The sequence below is a fragment of the Babylonia areolata genome, chromosome 12 (genome assembly GCF_041734735.1).
Source record: "Babylonia areolata isolate BAREFJ2019XMU chromosome 12, ASM4173473v1, whole genome shotgun sequence".
Lineage (NCBI taxonomy): Eukaryota > Metazoa > Mollusca > Gastropoda > Neogastropoda > Buccinidae > Babylonia > Babylonia areolata.
Genome location: NC_134887.1, coordinates 29,715,923 through 29,741,339, shown reverse-complemented (window position 1 = coordinate 29,741,339; position 25,417 = coordinate 29,715,923). Strand labels below are relative to the sequence as shown.

Below are 25,417 nucleotides of genomic sequence, written 5' to 3'. Positions count from 1 at the left end.
CGATTTGCTCCCCTTTTCCAACACATCGACCGAGTCATACAGGTCTTCTGAAATTGTGGGGTTTTCCCCTCCAAGAATTCAAACCGGTCTTCCTCAAAATGACGATGCCACAACGATCTTGGACTCACAATCCTTTTCAATGTCATTGCTGGATGTGCTTGAGGAAATAATGAATGATGTGGACAGTGAAAAAGAAGAGAGCGAGGAAGATAATTCTGATGAAGAGACTAAGAATTACTGTTACTTTTTTTTTTCATTCTATGCTGTGTGTGATCCTGTATGCGGAAATATTCCCAAATATCAGAAACCTGTAATAATTTCAATAAATACTCAACAAATCACCAGAGTCTTTTTGTTTTATTCCCCTGTGAAAGCAAAACCTATTATACATCAGACTATGTGATTTCATGCATTAAATCCCACAAACAGAGAAGCGACAGTAGGTTTTAGTGTACACAGTACTGACACAGCTTTTGTGTTTTTCATCGGCACATGGAATACAACTGACCTCAAAAAAATGTCAGCAATCAAGGGAAAGGGGGCGGGGGCGGGGGCGGGGGGTGGGGGTGTGGGTGGTAGCTAAAATCTGAAATAAAACCTTGGATTAAAAAAAACATTCAAAGGGTTTTGAGTTTTGAGTTCCATCTCCACACACCCACTCCACATCAGCCCGACTTCCAACACCCCACCCCTATAATCATTGGCAGCGGTGCAGGGTGGAGAGGGGGAGCTCCCAACACCCCCACCCCTATGATCATCGGTGTCGGTCCAGGGTGGAGAGGGGGAGGAGGAGGAGGAGGATCAGGAGATCTCGAAGCCGGAGTGCGAGTGGAGGGCGTAGCGCAGCTTGTCGCGAAGGATGGACTTCTTGGAGTAGTTGGGCAGCTTGAGCAGGTTGAAGCAGGTGGAGGAGGTGGGCAGGCGGCCCCCGGCCTCCTTCTTCTTGATGTTGAAGAACCCCTTCAGCACCGAGCCCACCGTGTCGCCCGTGTCCTGGCCGCACCGTGTGGAACATCGTCATCATCGTCATCATTATCATCACCATCACCATTCTCATCACCATCATCTTAAACATTATCATCTTCATCATGGTCATCTTCACCATCACCATCATCGTGATAGTCATCATCTTCATGGTGATCATAATCCCCTTCACCATATTCATCATCATCATCACCATAATTATCCTCAGCCTCATCATCATAAACATTATCATCTTCACCATCATCATCCTCTTCACCATCACTATCAACATGATCATGATCATCATCATGATGTAAAGTTATATAATCACCGCTCTGTATCTCCCGTGTCCTGGCATCACCAGGCAACACATCATGATCATCATCACCATCATCACCATCATCATTATCATCATCAAAAACATCATCATCACCATCATCATCATCTTCACCACCACCACCATCATCATCATCACCACTATCATCATCATCATCTTCGTATGTGTGCATGTGTGTGTGTGTGTGTGTGTGTGTGTGTGTGTGTGTGTGTGTGTGTGTGTGTGCATGTGTGGGCATGTGTGTGTGTGTGTGTGTGTCTCACCTGGACATCGTCATCACCATCATCATCTTCACCACCACCACCACCATCAGCATCATCACCACTATCATCATCATCATCATATGTGTGTGTGTGTGTGTGTGTATGTGCATGAATGTGTGTGCATGTGTGTGCATGTGTATGCATGTGTATGTGTGTGTGTGTGTGTGTGTGTGTGTGTCTCACCTGGTCATCGCTGACCTCCACACAGCGAATGGAGAAGGGAGGCTCCAGGTGAGCAAAGCCCAGCAGTGGGGGCTTGGAGCAACTGGTGACAAACTGCACACACCATGCAATGCTTAGCGCTGAGTCACAGCTTAACTCTCTCCATACGAACGGCGAAAGAGATGACGTTAACAGCGTTTCACCCCAGTTACCATCATCAAAATATTGCTAGCGGAAGGCTTTTATACTAAAGAGGTGAATGTTGACAAAGAATACCACAATTCTGATGACGGAAGCTAAAGGTTGGGTCATTGAGACACCCACTGGACATCCGAGGGGTATGTGTAGAGGAGAAGAGAGGACTGGCCGTACTGAGTGAGTTAAAGGTTCCTTAGCTTTTTATAGCCACTGGAGCAGCTGGTGACAAACTGCACACACCATGCAATGCTTAGCGCTGAGTCACAGCTTAAAGGTTCCTTAGCTTTTTATAGCCACTGGAGCAGCTGGTGACAAACTGCACACACCATGCAATGCTTAGCGCTGTGTCACAGCTAAAAGGTTCCTTAGCTTTTTATAGCCACTGGAGCAGCTGGTGACAAACTGCACACACCATGCAATGCTTAGCGCTGAGTCACAGCTTAAAGGTTCCTTAGCTTTTTATAGCCACTGGAGCAGCTGGTGACAAACTGCACACACCATGCAATGCTTAGCGCTGAGTCACAGCTTAAAGGTTCCTTAGCTTTTTTATAGCCAATGGAGCAGATGGTGACAAACTGCACACACCATGCAATGCTTAGCGCTGTGTCACAGCTAAAAGGTTCCTTAGCTTTTTATAGCCACTGGAGCAGCTGGTGACAAACTGCACACACCATGCAATGCTTAGCGCTGTGTCACAGCTTAAAGGTTCCTTAGCTTTTTTATAGCCACTGGAACAGCTGGCGACAAACTGCACACACCATGCAATGCTTAGCGCTGAGTCACAGCTTAAAGGTTCCTTAGCTTTTTATAGCCACTGGAGCAGCTGGTGACAAACTGCACACACCATGCAATGCTTAGTGCTGAGTCACAGCTTAAAGGTTCCTTAGCTTTTTATAGCCACTGGAGCAGCTGGTGACAAACTGCACACACCATGCAATGCTTAGTGCTGTGTCACAGCTTAAAGGTTCCTTAGCTTTTTATAGCCACTGGAGCAGCTGGTGACAAACTGCACACACCATGCAATGCTTAGCGCTGAGTCACAGCTTAAAGGCTCCTTAGCTTTTTTATAGCCACTGGAGCAGCTGGTGACAAACTGCACACACCATGCAATGCTTAGCGCTGTGTCACAGCTTAAAGGTTCCTTAGCTTTTTATAGCCACTGGAGCAGCTGGTGACAAACTGCACACACCATGCAATGCTTAGCGCTGAGTCACAGCTTAAAGGTTCCTTAGCTTTTTATAGCCACTGGAGCAGCTGGTGACAAACTGCACACACCATGCAATGCTTTAACTCATTCTCCTCCAGGTACCAGTTAACTCGTTCCATGATTACTTTCCCATGTGGACCAGGTACGAGTATTCTCGTACCAACACACAATTCCAGTTTCATTTATTCTTGCTTGGTACAGTTCGCATTCTAAACCGAAATGTTTACAGATTCTGGAAACATGAAAATGATGCTTTGTTCGAATGATTAAATCAAACAGTTCTCCATCATTTTCACCGTTTTAGTGAACCACCCTGTTTTTTTTATTCTGCAGTGGTCTCATGTGGTGCTAGGGAGTTGTAGCAGGCATGTAGCTGCGGGGTAGAATGAGTTAAAGCTAAGTCACAGCTTAAAGGTTCCTTCGCTTTTATAGCCATTGGGGTAGTGATTTCATATCCACTGAGTCAAGGGCTCAGTATTGGAAGGCAGGGCTCAATTCTCTCCTCTCACCATTTTAACTCACTTCGGACGAATAGTTCTCTCCCTTGCTTTTCCCTACAGGTGACCCATTTGTTAGGGTTAGGAAAAAAAAATCACAAAAAATACAAAACATAAAGTAACTGAATGAAACTCACTGTACTTGACCCACTGACCCTTCTCCTCACGTTGTGTGAACGCCCACCCCCCTCCCTCTTCACTGCTCTCAGAAGCTGAATCACAATCTACTTGTCAGCAGCTTTCTTCACTGCAGATAATTTATTCAACATCTTCATCATCCTTGTCCATGTCGAAACTTTCAGTCTGAAGCATTTCAATCACTGCAGCAGAAGTAAAAGCCGCTGTCATGATCTAGTTTGCTCCAAAAATTTCCACTTGTATCGCCTGCGACGCCATTTTCGATACGTATGCAGATTAGCTTCTTGTGTGGGGTCCTGAACTCGCTGGCTCGCTGTGGGGTGTGTTGTTACGGAATCTCATGAAGAAACTTTCCATTCAACCCTTGACACATTCGCAATGCCTGGTGTAGCTGCGATTGTTACGCTACCCCATGAGGAAAACATGGCAACATTTTTAATTGTTGAAACTGCTATAGCATTCCGTCTTCCGGAACGCTACCTCACATCAGGAACGCTATAGCATTCCATCGTCCAGAATAAGTTAACTCACTCAGTACGGCCAGTCCTCTCTTCTCCTCTACACAGACCCATCGGATGTCCAGTGGGTGTCTGAATGACCCAACCTTTAGCTTCCGTCGTCAGAATTGTCGTATTCTTTGTCAACATTCACCTCTTCAGTATAAGAGCGTTCCGCTTGCAATATTTTGATGATGGTAATTGGGATGAAACGCTGTTAACGTCGTCCCTTTTCGCCGTTCGTATGGACAGAGTTAATCTTTCCCAACCGAAGTCAGGTACCCATTCACACCTGGGTGGAATGAGGAGGAAAGTACTCCCCCCCCCCCACCCCCTCCCGAGGACATGGTGGTGGTGTGTCCATCGAGATCGATGATGACCATTGTTGTCATCCAGCTGGGGGATGGGGGGAGGGTGGTGGTGGGGTGGGGGGGAGGATGCTCATGAATCTATCTGTGAATGCGCAGATGGCTGAATAGTCCAATCTGCACACGAAATGTTCGCTGACAGTTGGGGCAGACAAAGACAGGCATACCATTGTCAGGGAGCTTGTTTGCCTGTGACTTTCTGGCCTGCCTCTTCTGAACAGCTGCAGCAGTCCATAACTACCAGGCTGAAATGAAGCCTTGAACCCTGACCAATGGTGGACACTGGATCAGAAGTCCAACGCCTGACCAACTTTGCCATGGCAACTCGGGTTGACGGGTGCAATAGCCGAATGGTTAAAGCGCTGGACTTTCAATCTGAGGGTCCTGGGTTTGAATCTCGGTGCACCTGGTGGATAAAGGGTGGAGATTTTTCCGATCTCCCAGGTCAACATATGTGCAGACCTGCTAGTGCCTGAACCCCCTTGGTGTGTATGCGCACGCCGAAGATCAAATACGCACGTTAAAGATCCTGTAATCCATGTCAGCATTCGGTGGGTTGTGGAAAAAAGAATATACCCAGCATGCACACCCCCGAAAACGGAGTATGGCTGGCTACATGGCGGGGTAAATAAAAAACAAACAAACGGTCATACATGTAAAATATTACATGTCTGTCTGAGTGTGTATATGTGTGCGTCTGAAATCTGATTGAATGACACAGGAAACGAATGATGAGCGCCCAGTGGCAGCCGTCAGTCGGCTCTACCCAGGTAGGCAGCCTGTGGTGCAAATGTCCCCGTGTATGTAAAGCGCTTAGAGCTTGGTCTCTGACCAAGGATAGGCGCTATAGAAGTATCCACATCAATCAATCAACTCCCAGCCACACAGAATAAAAAATGCAACATACAGGTGTGCATTCAAGCCAACCATTTCTCCTTCAGTATTTGTGGGCTGCAAATCCCACGTTCACTCATTTAGTACATGTAGGCTTTTACATGCAATGACTGACTGACTGATCGATTGATATGGATACTTAAATAGTGCCTTTCCTCCATCAGAGACCAAGCTCAAAGCGCTTTACAAACACAGGGTCATTTGCGCAACAGGCTGCCTACCTGGGTAGAGCCGACTGACAGCTGCCACTGGGCGCTCATCATTCGTTTCATGCGTCTTTCAATCAGATTTCAGGCACACACACATTCACACTCAGACAGACATGTAACATTTTACGTGTATGACCGTTTTGCTTATTTACCCTGCCATGCAGGCAGCCATACTCTGTTTTCAGGGGTGTACATGCTGGGTATATTCTTGTTTCCATAACCCATCGAACGCTGACATGGATTACAGGATTTTTAACGTGCGTATTTGATCTTCTGCTTGCATATACACATGAAGGGGGTTCAGGCACTAGCAAGTCTCCACATATGTTGAGCTGGGAGATCGGAAAAATCCCCACCCTTCACCCACCAGGTGCTGTCAGCGAGATTCGAACCCGAGACCCTCTGACTGAAAGTCCAACGCTTTAACCACTTGGCTATTGCACCCGTCAACGCATGACCATTTTTACCCTGCCATGTAGGCAGTAATGTGACTGTTTTGGGGGGTTGTGTGCATGCTGGGTATATTCTTGTTTCCGTAACCCACAGATGACCAATATGGGTTACACGATCTTTAACATGCGTGTTTCAGCTTCAGCATGTGTAACAGGCATGAGGAGGGTCCAGGCACTAGCAGGTCTTCGCTTATGTTGACCTGGGAGACAGCGAAAAATCTTCTCCCTTCTCCTACCTGGTCTTCCCCTGTTTCTGTCTGTCTGTCTGTCTCTTTCTCTCTGAATGTGTCTGCCTCTCTTTCTCTCTGAATGTGTCTGCCTCTCTCACTGTTTCTGTGAGAGTATCATTTTGTCTCTGTCTATCTGAATGTGTCTGCCTCTCTTTCTCTGTGAATGTGTCTGCCTCTCTTTCTCTCAATGTTATTGTGACAGTGTCATTTTGTCTCCGTCTCTGTGAATGTGTCTGCCTCTCTTTCTCTCTGAATGTGTCTGCCTCTCTTTCTCTCAATGTTATTGTGACAGTGTCATTTTGTCTCCGTCTCTGTCTCTCTGAATGTGTCTGCCTCTCTTTCTCTGTGAATGTGTCTGCCTCTCTTTCTCTCAATGTTATTGTGACAGTGTCATTTTGTCTCCGTCTCTGTCTCTCTGAATGTGTCTGCCTCTCTTTCTCTCTGAATGTGTCTGCCCCTCTTGATGTGTCTGCCCCTCTTTCTCTCACTGTTACTGTGACAGTATTGTTTTGTCTCTGTCTCTCTGAGTGTGTCTGCCTCTCTTTCTCTCAATGTTATTGTGACAGTGTCATTTTGTCTCCGTCTCTGTCTCTCTGAATGTGTCTGCCTCTCTTTCTCTCAATGTTATTGTGACAGTGTCATTTTGTGTCTGTCTCTGTCTCTCTAAATGTGTCTGCCTCTCTTTCTCTCAATGTTCATGTGAGAGTATCATTTTGTCTCTTTCTTTCTGAATGTGTCTGCCCCTCTTTCTTTCTGAATGTGTCTGCCTCTCTTTCTCTCACTGTTACTGTGACAGTATCATTTTGTCTCTGTCTCTGTCTCTGTGAATGTGTCTGCCTCTCTTTCTCTCACTGTTTCTGTGAGAATATCATTTTGTCTCTGTCTCTCTGAATGTGTCTGCCCCTCTTTCTCTCAATGTTCATGTGACAGTATTTTTCTGTCTCTTTTCTGTTTTTTGTGTACGCTTCTCTGTCCATCGGTCTGTCTGTGTGTCTCTCTGCCCTCCCCAAATCCTATGTCCCAAAGAAAGGAAAAAGAGGAGAAAAAATAAATGGGGCATGATGAAGGAGATGAAGTCTGGCATCACCTTGAGGAAGAGGCTGCGTTCATTGGGGGTGAAGTCTGTGTTGAGAACGTCCCACAGCCAGTTGATCACCTTGTGGTTGTTGTGGTAACCCCCGTAATACTGGGTGTGTCGCCTGAAGTCAAACCACACACCACACCACATCACATCACGTCATGTCATGTCACATCACATCACAACTGCATCGCTTCATGCCTGGCCACATCACACCACGTCAGGTCATTTCACACCGCATCACATCATAAAAGGTCACACCACATTGCATCACATCACACCATGTCACGGCACACCACATCACATTGCACCATGTCATGTCACATCACATCACATCACAATACAACACAAACACAATGCCAACACCACACCACACAACACAACACCATACCACACCATACAAGACCACACCACACCACACCACACAACACCACACCATACCACACAACACCACACAACACCACACCACACCACACAACACCACACCACACAACACCACACCACACAACACCACACCATACCACACAACACCACACCACACAACACCACACCACACAACACCACACCACACCATACCACACAACACCACAACACACCACACAACACCACACAACACAACACCACATCACACCACACCACATCACACAACACCACACCACACCATACCACACAACACCACACCACACAACACAACACCACACCACACCACAATACACAACACCACACCACACTACACTACACAACACCACACCACACCACACCACACAACACCACAGCACAGCACAGCACAGAACACAATACCACACCGCACCACACAACACCACACCACACCACACCATACAAGACCACACCACATCACACCACACAACACCACACCACAGCACACAACACCACACCACACCACACAACACCACACCACACCACACCACACAACACCACACCACACCACACCACACAACACAACACCACACCACAAAACACCACACCACACCACACAAGACCTGAGGTCCTCAATGTCGAGAGCCCCGCTGTCCCCAGAGATCAGTTTCTGCAGCTCCGGAGCGGAGAACATGGCCAGCCAGTCCGGGTGCACCACGGCCTTGAAGCCTCTGATGAAGGCCACAGCCTGGTCCTTGATCTGCCGGAACATGCGGAAGTGCGCCATCAGGTGCACGTAGCGGATCCTGCAACCACGACATCCGTCACTTTCAGTCTCTCCAGGTTGGCACCAACGCATCCATTGTACGCGGCGCCACATCTGCAAGGCTAGGCTGATGCCTGACCTAACAGCGTTACACAATGCACTTAGGCCTTGAGTGCGTTGCATACATACATATTTGTGTGCCTATCAGGCCGTGAGTGCGTTGCATATATATTTGTGTTCCTACCTGAGTGGATTTATTCAACAGAATTTTGCCAGAGGACAACACTTTTGTTGCCATGGGATCTTTTTCAGTGCGCCAAAAGCGTGCTGCATGCAGTGGGACCTTGGGTTTATCGTCTCATCCAAATGACTAGACGCTCAGTTTGATTTTCCAGTCAAACTTGGGAGAAAGGGCGAGAGCAGGATTTGAACCCAGACCCTCACTGACTCTCTGTATTGGCACACGAGTGTCTTAACCATTCTGCCACCTGCCTCCTAACATCACACCACACCACGTCATATCACATCACACCACATCATGTCTCATCACATCACACCACATCATGTCACATCACATCACACCACATCATGTCACATCACATCACGTCACACCACATCATGTCACATCACATCACACCATGTCATGTCACATCACACCACGTCACATCACATCACACCACGTCATGTCACATCACACCACGTAATGTCTCATCACATCACACCACGTCACGTCACATCACACCACGTCATGTCACATCACACCACGTCATGTCACATCACATCACACCACACCATGTCACATCACATCACATCACATCATGTCACATCACATCACACCATGTCACATCACATCACACCACACCATGTCACATCACATCACATCACACCATATCACGTCACATCACACCACGTCATGTCACATCACATCACACCACATCACATCATGCCACATCACATAACACCACGTCACATAACACCACACCATGCCATATCATACCATGTCACATCACATAACATCACACCACATCATGTCACATCACACCACACCAAGTCATGTTACATCACACCACATCATGTCACACCACATCACACCATGTCACATCACACCATGTCAAATCACATCGCACCATATCACATCATGTCATGTCACATCACACCATGTCATGTCACATTACACCACGTCACAAAACATCACATCACACCACAATAGCCTTTTATGGCCATCAGGACAGTGATTTCACATCCACTGTGTGTAGGACTGGGCAGAGGAAGGCAGTGATTTCATATCCACTGTGTGTAGGGCTTGGCACAGGAAGGCAGTGATTTCACATCCACTGTGTGTAGGGCTGGGCAGAGGAAGGCAGTGATTTCATATCCACTGTGTGTAGGGCTCAGCAGAGGAAGGCAGTGATTTCATATCCACTGTGTGTAGGGCTGGGCAGAGGAAGGCAGTGACTTCATATCCACTGTGTGTAGGACTGGGCAGAGGAAGGCAGTGATTTCATATCCACTGTGTGTAGGGCTTGGCACAGGAAGGCAGTGATTTCACATCCATTATGTCCAGGGCTCGGCAGAGGAAGGCAGTGATTTCATATCCACTGTGTGTAGGGCTAGGCAGAGGAAGGCAGTGATTTCACATCCACTGTGTGTAGGGCTTGGCAGAGGAAGGCAGTGATTTCATATCCACTGTGTGTAGGGCTGGGCAGAGGAAGGCAGTGATTTCATATCCACTGTGTATAGGGCTGGGCACAGAAAGGTAGTGAATTCATATCTACTGTGTGTAGGGCTGGGCACAGGAAGACAGTGATTTCACATCCACTGTGTCCAGGACTGTGCATAGGAAGGCAGTGATTTCACATCCACTGTGTCCAGAGCTAGGCAGACAAAGGCAGTGATTTCATACCCACTGTATGAAGGACTTGGCAGAGGAAGGCAGTGATTTCATATCCACTGTATGAAGGGCTTGGCAGAGGAAGGCAGTGATTTCATATCCACTGTGTGTAGGGCTGGGCTTAGGAAGGCAGAGGTCCAATACTCTGTTTTCACTAACCTTCCCGAATTGAAGTCAGGTGTACATTCACACCTGACCTGAGTGAGGAAAATTGGGAGCTAAGCGTCTTTCCCCCAAAGACACAACACCATGCTGAATTGGAGTCTTGAACCCTGATCACTGGTGAACACTGGATCAGAAGTCCAACACCTAACTGACTCTGCCATGGAGCCTTCTCGACGACACATGGGCCTTGGAGAAATGCATGCAGTGCCAGAAAGTGACTCTGGGCAATTCGTGAGAGTGTGGGGTGTGATTTTGTATTTGTTAATGTTCTTGGTGTGTGTGTGTGTGTGTGTGTGTGTGTGTGCATGAATGCGTGTGTGTGAGCGTGCGTGCGTGTGTGCATGTGTATGAAAGATGGCAGACGGACTTGTTACTCATTGGTCACTGGGATGGCGTGGCCGCCAGTCACCTGTATCTGTGTGCGCGCGCGCGCGCGCGTGTGTGTGTGTGTGCGTGCATGCATGCATGTGCGAGCGTGCATGTGTGAGTGTATGCATGCATACATGTGTACGAGAGAGGACAGACTGACTTGTTCTCATTGGTCACGGGTATGGCACGGCCCCCAGTCACCAGCTCGTGGGTCTCCAGCTTCCCCATGCAGTCCTCGTCACAGGAAAACGTCAGCTCCAGGTCAGACACGTCACCCTCGTAGTGCTGTCAAAATGACGGCCACAACAGTTGAGTTCAGCTACTCAAGGAAGCGTCACTGCGTTCAGACAATTCCATATATGATACACCGCATCTGCTAAGTAGACGCTTGACCAGCGACGTAACCTGATGCGCTTAGTCAGGCCCTGAGAAAAAAAAAAAGCAAAATGAAAGAAAGAAAAGAGACACATCAGAAAAGAGTAAAATCAACAAACTGTTAAAAAATAAATAAATAAATAAAAGAAAAGAAAGAAAGAAGGAAAAATAGAAAAAACAACAACAAGAGAGGCAAGGCCTTCAAGACTCACTTGTGATAAATTAAGTCCCCTAACATTAATTACAGAGTAATTTCCCTTCTTTACTATCTGCACCAAAACGTTTTTGCAAAATAAATAAAACTTCCATGCATAGCAAAAGAAGTTCCTGTTTGAACAAAAAATGATAATAATGACTCCTCTTGTTGTTGTGTCAGAATAAGAGGTCAAAGTGCCAAGTTTAGAGAATACAAAAAATATAAATATAACAGTAAATGCAGTTTGCATATAATTAGGCTTCCTTTTTTTTAAATTTTTTTGTGCCCATCCCAGAGGTGCAATATTGTTTTAAACAAGATGACTGGAAAGAACTGAATTTTTCCTATTTTTATGCCTAATTTGGTGTCAGCTGACAAAGTATTTGCAGAGAAAATGTCAATGTTAAAGTTTACCATGGACACACAGACACATGGACACACACACACACACACAGAGACAACTGAACACCGGGTTAAAACATAGACTCACTTTGTTTACACAAGTGTCAACAAAAGAGTGGGAAGACAGAAAAAGACTAAAAGTGGGTCAAGAAAATGGCGGGAAAAGACCAACAACAAAACCAGAGAAAGAACAACAACCAACAACAACACACCAAAAAAAAAAAAAAAAAAAAAAAAAAAGAAAGAAAGGGATGGGAAAACAAATAAATAAATAAAGAAGAGCAAGGGGGTATGGAGAAATACTAACAGCAGTGAAATACTAACAGCAAGGGGGTATGGAGAAATACTAACAGCAGTGAAATACTAACAGCAAGGGGGTATGGAGAAATACTAAGGTGGAGAAATACTAAGAGCAGTGAAATACTAACAGCCAAGTGGCTTACAGCGTTGGACTTTCAATCTAAGGGTCCCTGGGTTCAAATCTCAGTAACGGCGCCTGGTGGGTAAAGGGTGGAGATTTTTCCGATCTCTCATGTCAGCATATACAGTGTGGAGACCTGCTGTGCCTGAACCCTCTTTGTGTGTGTATGCAAACAGTCGATCAAATATGCACGTTAAAGATCCTGTAATCCATGTTAGTCTTTGGCGGGTTATGGAAATAAGAACATACCCAGCATGCACACCCCCAAAAAGGGTGTGTGGCTGCCTGCGTAGCGGGATAAAAACGGTCATACACTTTGGGGCGCACTTGTGCACATGTGAGTGAGCATGGGAGATTTTATTGCTTTTGTTTTTGATTGATATGGATACTTATACAGCGCCTATCCTCGGTTGGAGACCAAGCTCTAAGCACTTTACAAACACAGGGCCATTTGCACAACAGGCTGCCTACTGGGCGCTCATCATTCGTTTCCTGTGTCATTCAATCAGATTTCAGGCACACACGTACACACTCAGACAGACAAGTTGCAGCCCATGAGCAAAGAAGAGGAAGTAGAAGCTGTCAAAAAGGGTTGATGAAGTTTTGATAAATGTCTTGTCACACATACAGGTGATTGTCGACATTTTATTAGAGTTCTGATTTTCATATTTGAATGTTAAAGAAAGGAGGGGGAGGGGGATGAATGATAAGCTGGGGAAAACTGGGTAAGTGTAGGGTGGAATTTGAAATGAATATTTAAGAGCAATTACAGAAAATTACTTAATGGACTTCATAAAAGAGAAGTCGCTAGACTAGCAAGCGAAACGACTGGTAATGAATGCAAACAGTCAAAAACATTAATGTTTGTAGTCACAGTGTGATGCAACACTTTTCATGTAGGTAAGGCTTCATCAAATTGCAGTCAAAAAATAATATGCTCAACTGTCACATTACTGAAGCATATGCACTTGACTTTAGGGCAACAGACATATATATATATATATATATATACATTTTTTTTCTCTCTCTCTTCTTTTTTCTCTTCATTTTTTCATATTCATATCTTATTCAGATTAGGCCATGGGCCCTGTCTGGAGGGAAGGGGTAATAACGTACTGCTTAACAATGATAATAGTTAACTCATTCCAGACGATGGAACGCTATAGCGTTCCTGACGTAAGGTAGCGTTCCGAACGACGGAATGCTATAGCAGTTTCGAGAATTAAAATTTTTTCCATGTTTTTCTCATGGGGTAACATAACAATCGCAGCTACACCAGGCATTGCGAACGTGCCAAAGGTCAAATGGAAAGCATAAGATTCCATAACACACTCCACAGCGAGCCAGCGAGTTCAGGACCCCACACTACAAGCTAATCTGCATATGTATCGAAAATGACGTCGCAGGTGATACAAGTGGATATTTTTGGAGCAAACTAAATCACGACAGCCGCTTTCACAGCTGCTGAAGTGATTGAAATGCTTCAAACTGAAGGTTTTGACATCAACGAGGATGATGAAGACGTTGAATAACGTATCTGCAGTGAAGAAAGCAACCAGCAAAAAGGTACTGAAAGTGACTCAGCTTCTGAGAGCAGTGAAAAGGGAGGGGGTTGGGCGTTCACAAAACGTGAGGAGAGGGGTCAGTAGGTCAAGTACAGTGAGTTTCATTCAGTTACTTTATGTTTTGTAATTTTTGTGATTTTTATCCTAACCCTAACAAATGGGTCGTCTGTAGGGAAAAGCAAGGGAGAGAACTATTCGTCCGGAGTGAGTTAAACTATTTAATACAGAACAGACAGAAAATTACGCACATTTTGTGGAAACAAAACATCATAACATAAATACATGAATACACGTGTCTTTATGTATGTTTGTGCGTGCCATGTGTGCGCATGTGTTGACGGCAGCTGTTAGGTACACATGTATGTTGAAATGTATGTATGCACTGTGTGTGTGCATGTGTGTGTGTGTGCATGTGTGTGTGTGTACATTTAGTCACATTTTGGTCTGTGTGTGTGTAACATTTATGTAATGTGTTAGGTAAACAAAAGTGTTTTTGTAAAGCACCTAGAGCAGATTTCTGGATAGTGTGCTATATAAGTATCCATTAATATTATCATCATTATTACAAGAACCTAAGTTGAACTAATCTTCAGTCACCTCAATGCTTTGCAAAGAAATAAAGCAACGTGAGACAACACATTTTCATATCTTCAATGCTTTGGAGAGAAATAAAGAAAACGTTAGACAAAACATGTTCATATCTTGATGACGACATTCGTCAATTAAATCTACGTCTAGGAGTCGGGAAGAAATGAACGAAACAGAAGAGCTGCTATCAACCACTCACGACTGAAACTGGTGCAATCAGTTTTGGATGTACGCCAGTATGATTATGAACAATAAAAAACATCAATTGATTTGTCAAGGTTTTGTTCAGTTCACGAAAAAAAAACCAGACACTAAAACACATACCCCAATATCAAGACTAGATGGAAGAAGAAGCAGCTGGAGGAGGAGGAGAAGGAGGAGGAGGAGGAGGGGAAGAAGAAGAAGAAGAATGAGGAGGAGGGGGAGGAGGAGAAGGAGAAGGAAAAGAAGAAGAAGAAGGAGGAGGAGGAGAAAAAGGAGGTGGAGGGGAAGAAGAAGGAGGAGGAGGGGAAGAAGAAAAAGAAGAAAAAGGAGGAGGAGGAGAAGAAGAAGGAGGAGAAGGAGGAGAAGAAGAAGGAGGAGGAGGGGAAGAAGAAGAAGAAGAAGAAGAAGAAGAAGAAGCAGAACAAGAACAAGAACATGAAAAACAAGACCAAGAAGAACAGGAAGAACAAGAGAAAGAATCTAAATGATACAGCAGATGAAAACAAACACAGAAAAGACGAAAAGAAAGAAAAGTCAAAAACCAGAAACAGACGACAAAGAAGAGAAAGCAGAAGGAGGAGGAGGAGAAGTAGGAGAAAAAGAAAGGGAGACAACGTAGCGGTGACCTTGATGTAGCTGAGGCTCTTGGCGAGGTCGGCGTCCAGCGAGGGCAGCTCGTCCAGTGAACTGTAGGTGGAGCTCTGCTGGTGACCCAGCATCTGGGTCAGGAAGAACGGGGCGAAGGGCACGTCCACCACAATGCCCTGCACACACACACACACACACACACACACACACACACACACAGACACACACACACATACATACACACACACACACACACACACAGACACACACAGAATATCTGGGTCAGGAAGAACGGGGCAAAGGGAACATCCATCACAATGCCCTGCACACGCAAACACCCTCTTTGAACCACTGCTATCAGGGACACACACACACACTCTCTCTCTCTCTCTGTGAACTACTGCTATCAAGGAAGCACACACACACACACACACACATACATACACACTGAACCACTACTACAGCATACACACACTGCACACACAAGCACACTCACTGCACACACACACTCACACACATACTGCACATACACACACACACACGCACACACACACACACACACACTGCACATACACACACACACACAAACACTACATCTGTGTAAAAAAAAAAAAAAAAAGCAAAAAAAAAAGCAAAAAACAAAAAAGGAGCCAACACGTGACCTCCGAATAAACCCAACACGCCGGTCAGCCCTTGAGATTCCACCCTAGGTTTGTGTAAAAGAAAATCACACACACAAAAAAACAAACCAACAACAACAAAAAAAACAAAAAACAAAACAAACCCCAACAAACGACGGGCGCAATAGCCGAGTGGTTAAAGCGTTGGACATTCAATCTGAGGGTCCCGGGTTTGAATCACGGTGACGGCGCCTGGTGGGTAAAGGGTGGAGATTTTTCCAATCTCCCAGGTCAACATATGTGCAGACCTGCTAGTGCCTGAGCCCCCTTCGTGTGTATATGCAAGCAGAAGATCAAATACGCACGTTAAAGATCCTGTAATCCATGTCAGCGTTCGGTGGGTTATGGAAACAGGAACATACCCAGCATGCACACCCCCGAAAACGGAGTATGGCTGCCTACATGGCGGGGTAAAAACGGTCATACACGTAAAAGCCCACTCGTGTGCATATGAGTGAACGCAGAAGAAGAAGAAGAAGAAACCCCAACAAACAACACCTGATGCAGACTGACACTGACCTCATACACAGCCTTGCCCAGCATCTTGCCGACAAACTCGAAGAGCGTCAGGTGGTTTTCCTGGATGTAGGAGGTGGAGGATGGAAACAGCTTCTGCTCTGACGTCACCTGCAACAGCACCTCACCAGCTGTACACAGTTTCATTCCCCTAACAGTACCTCACCAGCTGTACACAGTTTCATTCCCCTAACAGTACCTCACCAGCTGTACACAGTTTCATTCCCCTAACAGTACCTCACCAGCTGTATACAGTTTCATTCCCCTAACAGTACCTCACCACCTGTACACAGTTTCATTCCCCTAACAGTACCTCACCAGCTGTACAGTTTCATTCCCCTAACAGTACCTCACCAGCTGTACAGTTTCATTCCCCTAACAGTACCTCACCACCTGTACAGTTTCATTCCCCTAACAGTACCTCACCAGCTGTACAGTTTCATTCCCCTAACAGTACCTCACCACCTGTACAGTTTCATTCCCCTAACAGTACCTCACCACCTGTACACAGTTTCATTCCCCTAACAGTACCTCACCAGCTGTACATGTTTATTTCCCTAACAGTACCTCACCACCTGTACAGGTTTATTCCCCTAACAGTACCTCACCACCTGTACAGTTTCATTCCCCTAACAGTACCTCACCAGCTGTACATGTTCATTTCCCTAACAGTAACTCCCCACCTGTACACAGTTTCATTCCCCTAACAGTACCTCACCACCTGTACACAGTTTCATTCCCCTAACAGTACCTCACCAGCTGTACAGTTTCATTCCCCTAACAGTACCTCACCACCTGTACACAGTTTCGTTACCCTAACATTACCTCACCAGCTGTACAGTTTCATTCCCCTAACAGAACCTCACCACCTGTACACAGTTTCATTCCCCTAACAGTACCTCACCAGCTGTACACAGTTTCATTCCCCTAACAGTACCTCACCAGCTGTACAGTTCCATCCCCCTAACAGTACCTCACCACCTGTACAGTTTCATTCCCCTAACAGTACCTCACCAGCTGTACACAGTTTCATTCCCCTAACAGTACCTCACCAGCTGTACACAGTTTCATTCTCCTACAAGTACATTTTACTGTGCTGTGTTTCTCTTTTGTCACAAACATTTCTCTGTGTGAAATCCGGGCTGCTCTTCCAACGGAGAGCTAGTTGAAACAGTGAGAGCACCACCCTGTTTTTTTGTGTGTTTTTTTTGTTTGTTTGTTTAAACCCAACTTTTTCTGTCTTCTAGTATCTTTGTTTCCCTATCACAGTGGGTTTTTCTATAGAGAATTTTGCCAGAGGACAACTCTTTTGTTGCCGTGGGTTCTTTTACATGCTGCATACGGGACCTCTGGTTATCATCAAATCTGAATGACTAGCGTCCAGACCGCCACTCAAGGTCCAGTGGAGGGAAGAAAATACAGGCGAGTGTGGGATTCGAACCAGTGAGCTCAGATTTTCTCGCTTCCTAGGTGGATGCATTGCAACTGGGCCAGTGCTCCGCTCCACTGTCACATATGTTATACCGTGACCCACTGGTGCAGAGTCTGGCAGGGACATGATTTCTGTCCATTGCAAAAATACTACTGCACCCAGGCAGAGGAATACAAAGTAGCTGTGGCTAGTAGCCTCCCTTTGTACATTACCTCCCTTCTGCTTGTGAATGCAACATCCTCTGTAATTTGAAATGCTTGTCATTTTTACTTTTCTTTATTTTTGGTTTGTGTGTGCATGTATGTAGGTGGCATATGTTTTTTGTTTTTTTTATGCATCCATTGTGTTATGGATAAATGTCATTAATTCTTTCGCCACAACAGCAGATTTCAGTTGATTTCAGAAGAGTCATGTTAAACGGACCATTTTTCACACTGTAACAAAGCTTGAGCGCTGCAGCCAACTTGCCTGCACAAAAGGAAAATCGACTAACCTTCGCCCCTTCACCGAGTTTGAAGTGAAAAAGCATACCACATTGTTTTGACAGGAACCAAACTGTATGACCGAGAGCATTGAGTCTGAAATATTTGGCGCAGGGGAGTGATTCAACAATGAGAAGGACGTTTCCTGCACATGAGGCAGGAAGTGCTGGCTAAGTTTGGTGTTATTTACTGGAGAGTGGCGCAAGTTGTTTGTTAACTCGAATGCTCAAGTCGCCGATCGGCGCCAGCAGCATTCTCCCAACAAGTCGCAGTGCGGCGACTGTGGTGTTCTCGCTGCAAGTAGCCGACAACAGCAACCAAAGGGTTAAAAAAAAAAAAAATTTTTAAATAATAAAAAAAAAAAAAAAAAAGAAAAGAAAAGAAAGAAAACCAAACCCACCTTGAAGAGGTTCAGCCCCGGGTCAAAGACACGGGAAATGGTTTCCTCCAGAAACTCCTTGAACACGCCGTCCTGGTCAATGCCCGCTTCGTCCAGACCCTGGGGGGGCATACTTTCACTTACTTTCACTTTCACAAGGAGGCGTCACTGCCTTCAGAAAAATCCATATATGCAACACTACCTCTGCTAGGCTGGGTGCCTGACCAGCTGGGTGACCCAACACTGAGCACTTTAGTCAGGCCTTGAGTGCATGCCTATTTTTTTGTGTATCTGTTAAGAGTTGATTTCTTTTACAGAATTTTGCCCAAGCACAACACTTTTGTTGCCATGGGTTCTTTTTCAGTGCGCCCCGTGTGTGCTGCACATGGGCGCCTAGGTTTATCCTCTCATCAGTTTGATTTTCCAGTCAAACTCAAGAGAAAAGGTAAGACCCGAGATTTGAACCCAGACCCTCACAGACACTGTACTGGAAGATAAGCGTCTTAACCGTTCTGCCATTTGCCTCCTTGGGGGACAATATGGGCCAGTGGTAGATCAGTGAAACAATAAATGTATGGTCAAAATGCTAATGTGTTTAGCAATTTCTTTTACTCTGTTTCATTATTCCTTCTTATGTTAGTGTGTTACGCAGACCTAGGGTAGGCTCTCAAGGCCATGCCCACCATGCTGGGTCCATGTGTAGCTGAGGCATCTGCTCCTATTCTTCCTCAAAAGCAGATGTGGTGTAAATGATACAGAGCAGTCAGCACACACACACACACACATGCACACACAAAACGCATGCACACACACATTCACAAGAATAACCACGCCTTTGACCCATGTTGTGGTATGGAAGATAATTATACAGTAACATTATGGGTATCATACAACAAAAAACTGAAATGTAAACAGCAATCTAACCAATGAAACTGGTGATGAAAACAGAAAAATCCCATTTTGATGAATTTCCCTACTTTCAAACATGAAATACACACACACACACACACACACACACACACACACACAACTCATCCAATACATCCAGCTGTGCTGTGACATGCACAGACCTGTTCGTTGATGAACTTGACACGGATGACCCCTTTGAGCGCTCGGGGTGGGAGCTGGGCCAACTGACGGTACCCGTCCTGGTCACCAACAGATACAAGGGACAGTGAGAAACAACGTGTGTGTGTGTGTGTGTGTGTGTGTGTGTGAGTGTGTGTGTGAGTGTGTGTGTGTGTGAGAGAGAGAGAGTGTGTGTGTGCGTGAGAGAGAGAGAGAGTGTGTGTGTGTGTGTAACTCTCTGTGTGTGCATATATATGTATGTGCGTGTGTGTGTGTGTGTGTGTGTGAGCGCATCTGTGTGCTCTCACACATGGGCGTGTGTGTACGTGCATGTGAGTGGTGCATATGTGTGTATGTGAGTGGTGCATATGTGTGCATGTGAGTGGTGCATATGCGTGTATGTGCGCGCATCTTTGTGTGTGATCACTCCTCTCTTGCAAACTCTCCACTGGCTGCCTGTCTCACACAGAATAAAGTACAAGATCAGCACTCCATGTAAAAAAAATAATATATTCACAAAATCTGCCCCTTCCTTATCACTGTGCGTGCCTTCACCTCCACACCCCAATCTCACTCCCTACGATCAGCTTCATTCAGTCCCACTCTGTTCCCACGTTTACCAGATTCAAACACCCCACGGTCGACCGCCGCTCTTTGTCTCTGGGCCCTACAGACTTGGAACGCCCTCCCTCTTTCCCTTCGTCAAGCCTCTGCCCTCAGCTGTGTCAAGTAATAATAATAATAATGGTATTTATATAGCGCTGAATCTTGTGCAGAGACAAATCAAAGCGCTTTCGCACCAGTCATTCACACGCATGCACAACTCTAAAACTGTAGAAACTAAAGACAAGGAAGGGCAGGCAAGGGAGGCTATTTTGGGAAGAGGTGGGTTTTAAGGCCAGACTTGAATGAGCTGAGAGTGGAAACTTGACGAAGCGAAAGAGGAAGTTTATTCCAATCGCAAGGTCCAGAGACAGAGAAAGAACGGCGGCCAACAGTCGAGTGTTTGAATCTAGGTATGTGTAAACAGAGTGGATCCGAAGCCGATCGTAGTGAGCGAGATGGAGTGTAGAGGTGAAGGCAGCCACAGAGATAGGACGGGGCAGTTTTGTGAATACATCTATAACATAGTCAGGCCTTGAAGTCTGTGGCTCTTTCCCAAACAGCTCTCCCCTCCTTCTACCCTGTGTACAGTTTCTCTGGATTTCTTACTGATGTGAAGATGTAAGTTATATATTCTTCATCCCTGGGAATCAGTGCTGTGAGTGCCTGCGTGCGTGTGAACGACTGGTGTGTAAAGCGCTTTGATTTGTCTCTGCACTTTGTAAATGTTCTATTATTATTATGATCATTATCATCATCACTGCCATTATTGTTGGTGTTATTGTTCTCATTATCATTTGTATTATTCTCATCAAACTATTCTTTTTATCATTACTATTACTGTCATCATTATTATAATCATCATTATTATCATCATCATGATGATGATTACCACTATTATCATTATCATGATTATTACTATACCTCCCCTCACTGCTGTGTCCCTGCTGCCCTCTGTACCTCCCTCACCCTTGTGTTTCCCCTGCAGACTGAACCCCCCCCCCCCCCACCAAACCGCCCCCCCGACCCCCCCTCCCCCGTCCCAACTACCTCCTTCTCTACATACCCCCCCCCCACGCTTCCCGTGTCCCCCCCCTTACCCTGTCCCTACTACCTTCTTCTCTACATACCCCCCACCCCACGTCTCCCCCCTTCCCAACTACCTTCTCCTCTACACACCCCCCCCCCCCCAAGCCCCCCCTGTGCCCCCCCCCTTCCCCCGTCCTGACTACCTCCTTCTCTACATACCTCCCCCCCCCACACGCCCCCCATGTCCCCCCCCTTCCCCCGTCCTGACTACCTCCTTCTCTACATACCTCCCCCCCCCTACACCCCCCCCCCTCCCCCGTCCCAACTACCTCCTTCTCTACATACCTCCCCCCCATGCCCCCCCCCCCTCCCCCGTCTCAACTACCTCCTTCTCTACATACCTCTCCCCCCCACGCCCCCTGTGTCCCCCCCCCTTCCCGACTACCTCCTTCTCTACATACCTCCCCCCCCCACACGCCCCCCATGTCCCCCCCATCCCCCGTCCCGACTACCTCCTTCTCTACATACCTCCCCCCCCCACACGCCCCCCATGTCCCCCCCATCCCCCGTCCCGACTACCTCCTTCTCTACATACCTTCCCCCCCCACACGCCCCCCATGTCCCCCCCATCCCCCGTCCCAACTACCTCCTTCTCTACATACCTCCCCCCTGCCCTCCAACACCCCCCATGTCCCCCCCCTTCCCCCGTCCCAACTACCTCCTTCTCTACACACCTCCCCCCTCCCCACCTCCACACACCCCTGAATCCCCCACTCTCCCCCTCCCCCGTGTTCCAAGTGCCGTGCGTACCTCCACGATGCGACTGCGGTGCACGGTGATGAGTGTGGACTGGGGGGAGGCGCAGGCCGACTCTGTGAGTCCCAGCGCCTCCTTCTCCTTCATCACGTTCTTCCGGAACAGCATCACGCGCTGCAACGGTTTGCTCGCATTTCACGGACATGCACCTCGCAAATTTCACACAAACGTGTATTGTTATAATTATCAACTCTTCCACCCCCCCGCCCACCTCCACCCCCATTCCAAGTTTCTGTGTTGAAAGCACCCCCCCCCCCTCCCCCAACCACCCACCCCTCAACACAAAATATCTTGGACTCAATGCTCTCAGTCAATGTTAGATGTTTCACTGGTTCCAAAAAAAAATACTTTGCACTTGCTGAGAAAATTCCAATGTTTCAAGTTTACACACACACACACACACAGACATACACACACTCACACACGCACGCATGCACACCCACACACAGAAGAAAAGAGAGACAGAGCAAGCAGTGAAGCCCTCTCCTTGTGGAGTCGTGCTGACCTCACTGAAGGGACACACACACACACAAACACGCACACACAGAGACTCAAAAACACCCACTCACTCACCGACCCATACACACACCCACACAGAAGAAAACAGAGGACAGAGCAAGCAGTGAAGATCTCTCCTTGTGGAGTCGTGCTGACCTCATTGCAGGGGCACACACACACACACACACACACACACACACTCACACACAGACACACACACACACACAGACACATACACATACAGAAGAAAAGAGAGGACAGAGCATGCAGTGAAGCCTTCTCCTTGTGGAGTCGTGCTGACCTCATTGCAGGGGCACACACGCACACACACACACACACTCACACACACACACACACACACAGATACACACACACACACACACAGACACACACACACACAGATACACACACACACACACACACAGACACACACACACACAGACACACACACACACACACAGATACACACACACACGCACACACACACACACACAGACTCAAACACACGTGCACACACACACACAGAAGAAAAGAGAGACAGAGCATGCAGTGAAGCCCCCCTCTCCTTGTGGAGTCACGCTGACCTCACTGAAGGGAATGATATGGGGGACCTGCTGCATCAAAAACTGCGCCGTCTTTTTGCCGTGCTCCAGCTCACTGACAAAGTGCGAAGGCTTCACATCTCTGCAACAACAAACAAGGACACAACTCTTGTTGTTCACGATGGTGGATTGGGTTGGTCTTGGGGGGTAAGTTATGGAAGGAGACATGATGGAGAGGCATACCGACACACACACACACACACACACATAAATTCTACCCCCCGTCTATCTCTCTCTCACACCTACCACACAAATGCCGCACGTATGCACACATTCACACGGTTATGTACACACACACACACACACACACACAGACACATGTACATGCATACAAACACACACACACACATGTACACGCCCACCACCCCCATACACACACACCTTCACACATGTACTTAAACACCCCAGCATACACGTGTACAAAAACACCCACACCCACATGTACACACACACACCCAAACATGTAGACACACACCCAAACACATGTAGACACACACCCACACATATGTACACACACACACACACACACACGTATAAACACATCCACACATATGTATACACACATTTACATAAATGTACAAACACACACACACACACATGTACATCCACACTCCCCTCCGCCCCACACATACTCACACACATGTACACGTACCTCCCCACCAACATGTACACCACCACCCCCCCCCTCCCACACACACATACCCACACACATGTACACATACCTCCCCACCAACATGTACACCCACACTCCCCTCCCCCCCACCCTACACATACCCACACACATGTACACATACCTCCCCACCAACACGTACAGCCCCCCCCCACACACACACACACATACCCACACACATGTACACATACCTCCCCACCAACATGCACAACCCCACTCCCCCCCCCCCACCCACCCACACACACATGTACACATACCTCCCCATCAACATGTACACCCACACTCCCATCCCCCCCCCACCCTACACATACCCACACACATGTACACATACCTCCCCACCAACATGTACACCCCCACCCCACACACACACATACCCACACACATGCACACATACCTCCCCACCAACATGTACACCCCCACCCCACACACACACATACCCACACACATGTACACATACCTCCCCACGAACATGTACACCCCCCCACCCCCTCCCACGCCCCCCCCACCCCAACACATACCCACACACATGTACACATACCTCCCCACCAACATGTACACCCCCACCCCACACATACCCACACACATGCACACATACCTCCCCACCAACATGTACACCCCCACCCCACACATACCCACACACATGTACACATACCTCCCCACGAACATGTACACCCCCCCCCTCCTACGCCCCCCCCCCCCCCCCCCCCCCCCCAACACATACCCACAGACATGTACACATACCTCCCCACCAACATGCACACCCACCACACTCCCCTCCCCCACCACACACACACACACACACACACACACACACACACAGAGGCATCACCCACCTGACCAGCCAGTGTCCAGGGGAGGCAAAGCTGCGCCGAGCGTCCCGTTCGTGCAGGATGGTCAGCAAGGTCAAGGCCGAGCTGAAGACGTCGCTGCTGGGAGCCACCTGGATGTCTGACACAGCACAGGAAGCAACAAACTTCAGCCCACAAAGCTTCACCTTCAGTTTTCTCAAGGAAAACGTCACTGCTCAGTTCAGCTCAGTCACTCAAGAAGGAGTCACCACGTTCAGACAAATCCAAAGACGCTACACCACATCTGCCAAGCAGATGCCTGACCAGCAGCGTAACCCAACGCGCTTAGTCAGGCCTTGAGGAGATAAAAAAGAAAAAAGAAAAAGAAAAAAAAAGTCACTGCCTTCAAACAAATCCATATACAAGCTGCACCAAAGCTGTGTAGGCCTGAGC

At 47.1% G+C, this 25,417-nt stretch overlaps 1 protein-coding gene across 1 annotated transcript in view; it reads right to left on the bottom strand.

The window, feature by feature from the left end:
• Window positions 1–581: 581 nt before the first annotated feature.
• The window catches only part of LOC143288512 (ubiquitin-protein ligase E3B-like), a 71,152-nt gene continuing 46,316 nt past the window's right edge, over window positions 582–25,417 (bottom strand). Inside the window, exons 20-31 of the mRNA XM_076597091.1 lie at window positions 25,010–25,124; window positions 23,489–23,588; window positions 22,401–22,520; window positions 19,961–20,038; window positions 18,912–19,010; window positions 16,601–16,708; window positions 15,440–15,577; window positions 11,223–11,347; window positions 8,495–8,677; window positions 7,503–7,614; window positions 1,747–1,839; window positions 582–993 (exon numbers count right to left, since the gene is read on the bottom strand). Of these exons, the coding sequence (XP_076453206.1) occupies window positions 802–993; window positions 1,747–1,839; window positions 7,503–7,614; window positions 8,495–8,677; window positions 11,223–11,347; window positions 15,440–15,577; window positions 16,601–16,708; window positions 18,912–19,010; window positions 19,961–20,038; window positions 22,401–22,520; window positions 23,489–23,588; window positions 25,010–25,124 (1,463 nt within the window). The 3' untranslated portion in view covers window positions 582–801. The remainder of the gene's footprint in view (window positions 994–1,746; window positions 1,840–7,502; window positions 7,615–8,494; window positions 8,678–11,222; window positions 11,348–15,439; window positions 15,578–16,600; window positions 16,709–18,911; window positions 19,011–19,960; window positions 20,039–22,400; window positions 22,521–23,488; window positions 23,589–25,009; window positions 25,125–25,417) is intronic.